Source organism: Phoenix dactylifera, chromosome 4, assembly GCF_009389715.1.
Source record: "Phoenix dactylifera cultivar Barhee BC4 chromosome 4, palm_55x_up_171113_PBpolish2nd_filt_p, whole genome shotgun sequence".
NCBI lineage: Eukaryota > Viridiplantae > Streptophyta > Magnoliopsida > Arecales > Arecaceae > Phoenix > Phoenix dactylifera.
Window position 1 is genome coordinate 30,256,636 of NC_052395.1, and position 2,553 is coordinate 30,259,188.

The 2,553-nt window shown below is 43.3% G+C and overlaps 1 protein-coding gene across 1 annotated transcript; it reads left to right on the forward strand.

The window, feature by feature from the left end:
* The first annotated feature begins 828 nt into the window (after window positions 1-828).
* On the forward strand, window positions 829-2,060 carry LOC103707202. The gene is made up of 2 exons (XM_039126275.1): window positions 829-1,005; window positions 1,113-2,060. The coding sequence occupies exons 1-2, from the start codon at window positions 829-831 to the stop codon at window positions 1,908-1,910; spliced, it is 975 nt and encodes a 324-aa protein (XP_038982203.1). The 3' UTR covers window positions 1,911-2,060.
* Window positions 2,061-2,553: the final 493 nt, after the last annotated feature.

The window sequence follows — 2,553 nt, forward strand, 5'->3', positions numbered from 1 at the left end:
GCCATGTAATTGAAAATATATAGGCCCAAATGCGCAAGATTGCATTTTTGCATGTGTTCTAGCTAAAAGTTCTTGCTCGAATTTGTACTGAAGGTTCCTAGTTGCTGTAATAAAAATTCCTTTTCTATTTGGATCGTTTGGTCCTTGAACAGTGGTTAACGCTTGCTAAATTATCTCACTCGAACAACTCAGGCTACTTTTGTTGCTGACGAAGATCATGCTATTGTTGAAGAATAGCTAGCACCATTTGCTCATATTGAGGTTCCATGCAGCCCAAATCATCGCAACAAATTTTATGACAGATTAATGGCCTTTACCTTTTTATTTCCAAGATTTCACTGGAGGGGTCTTCATGTGTTGGACAGTTAACAAATCAATCATTATTTCTTGCAGGAACTATAGTGCCCTCATCCATAGCCAAAGCAGGTCAACCAGATGGTCCCCCAAAATGTGGTTTTTCCAAGTAGTATACAAACTTTGGTCAGAAATTAATGCTATTATTGCCTCTATTCAATTGCAGGTGTAGAATGATTGACAACAGCAATGCATTAATGGTGTTTTATACGACTGAATGACACCTGAACAACTAATAGTCCTTATAATATATTACTAAAGAGTGCAGCCCCGGTTCTATACATCATAGAATGAAGGACTGATGGCTAAGAATTATTCTTTGGAGTCTGTTTGGTCAACAGCTTAACAGCCAGAAAAGAACATGCACAACACTATGCTGATCGTGCTCGCCACCTTCTCCCTTTGTCAGTATAAATCTCTTCAAACACATCAAACCATCAATGATTTCTCTTGCCAAAGACCAATTAACATGCCATGGCTGCCTGTGAGAAAGAGTATGCGATGGAAGGCTGTGAAGCCTACGAGGAAGAAGTGAAAAAAGATGTGAAGGAAGAGGAGGAGGATCTTTGCAGTGAAGAAAGCTCGATTTCCTACCATCTCTATACCTCACGTCCAACCAGACAAGGAGAAGCAAATCTCTATGGATCCTCTGTCACTGAAGCAACTAGCAAAGGTGGGAGATCATCTGCCACAATCACCACTGACTCTGCCGCCGCTCCGAAAGCCTAAATTCATCAGCTGTAGTCTTCCAATTTCAGCGTTCTCGTCGCCACAATCTGGTTCAGCTGCAACGAAGGGCTTCAAGAAATGGAGAATTCCAGCACAAACAGCCCCACCCTGCTTTCCACTCCTTGGCTCGCCAGCGATCCACAAATCCATCTCATATCAGCCAACAGCAAGGAATTCCCCTCCGTAGGAGCAAGTCTTGTGGTGAGGGGAGATCTTCTGCGCCATCAGATGAGTTCAACATTCGTAGAAGTCCCGGCATGAAGCTGCCTGAAAATGGAGTTCGTATTCTCTGCGACTGCACCGACGATGCTGGCAAGTGTAAGGACTCTGAAGAGCTTGATCCTCGAGCGGAAGAAAACTTCAAATGCGGGGTATTGTGCTTGTTTTTGCCTGCTTTCTCCAAGAAGAAACAAGTAGAAGCTAGCCGAGATGAGCAAGGAGAGCAGAGAAGCACCGTGTCAAGAGCGGCTTCTCTTGAGAAATTTGAATACGGGTCATGGTCTTCCTCTGTCATCTTGGATGTTGGTGATGAAGCTGGTGAGTCCTATTTCGACTTGCCTCTGGAGCTGATAAGCAGCTGCACCGACGATGCCAATTCAGCGGTCAAGATGGCTTTTGTTTATGATGAGGATCGGAAGGTGGTCTTGAAAAAGAGCACGTCAAATTTGACTCCAAGGAAGTCGCATGAAGCATCGAATCGCCATGTTAGATTCTCTACGTCAACCCATACCTTGTATCCAACACTTCCGACCGCTGCTTGCATCACCCCACGATTGCTGAAGGCTAGAGAGGACTTCGATGCATTTTTAGAAGCACAGTGCACGTAAGTTTTCATTGCATATTTTTTTCTGACGTTGAGGTGTCTATTGGATAATTCATTGTACTCGTGCATCTCATTGGAACTCCCAGTAGTGTCTCTCTCTCTTCCTTCTGGTATTTTGCAAATTAGTTCCTAAAAGCTACCTTAATTGTTGATGTAATCAATGAAATCTTAATAATTGCATTGGCACCGGGGTGTTTTTTTTTGGTACATCGGCAGCTCACATTAGTCTTGCGTGAGCACTACCATCTGAATCAAAGGACAAAATACTATACAGAAGTAGAGAAATAGATATAAAGCGGGTCCATAGAATATCTCCAGAATGATGAATAGCAAAGAAGGCAATTCAATCAACAGCTCTATTCGCCTCTCTGAATATATGCACAATTTGGAAGACATCACACTTCCTCAATAGCCACCAAATGTCCTCTAAAAACAAATGGTCGAGCACACCCAACCCCTCCTGTAAAATTCGGTCAATCACCTCCGCAGACTCTCCCTCCAGAATGATGTTTTGGATCTCTAAAACTCGCCTCATATAGGAGACTTCCTCCCAAACGACCTGAGCTCTGCCCTCAAAACTGATAACTCAAAGGTGCAGTGCCCTCTTGCCGTGGTGTTATTTTCAAAAGACAAAATTCACATTTTGC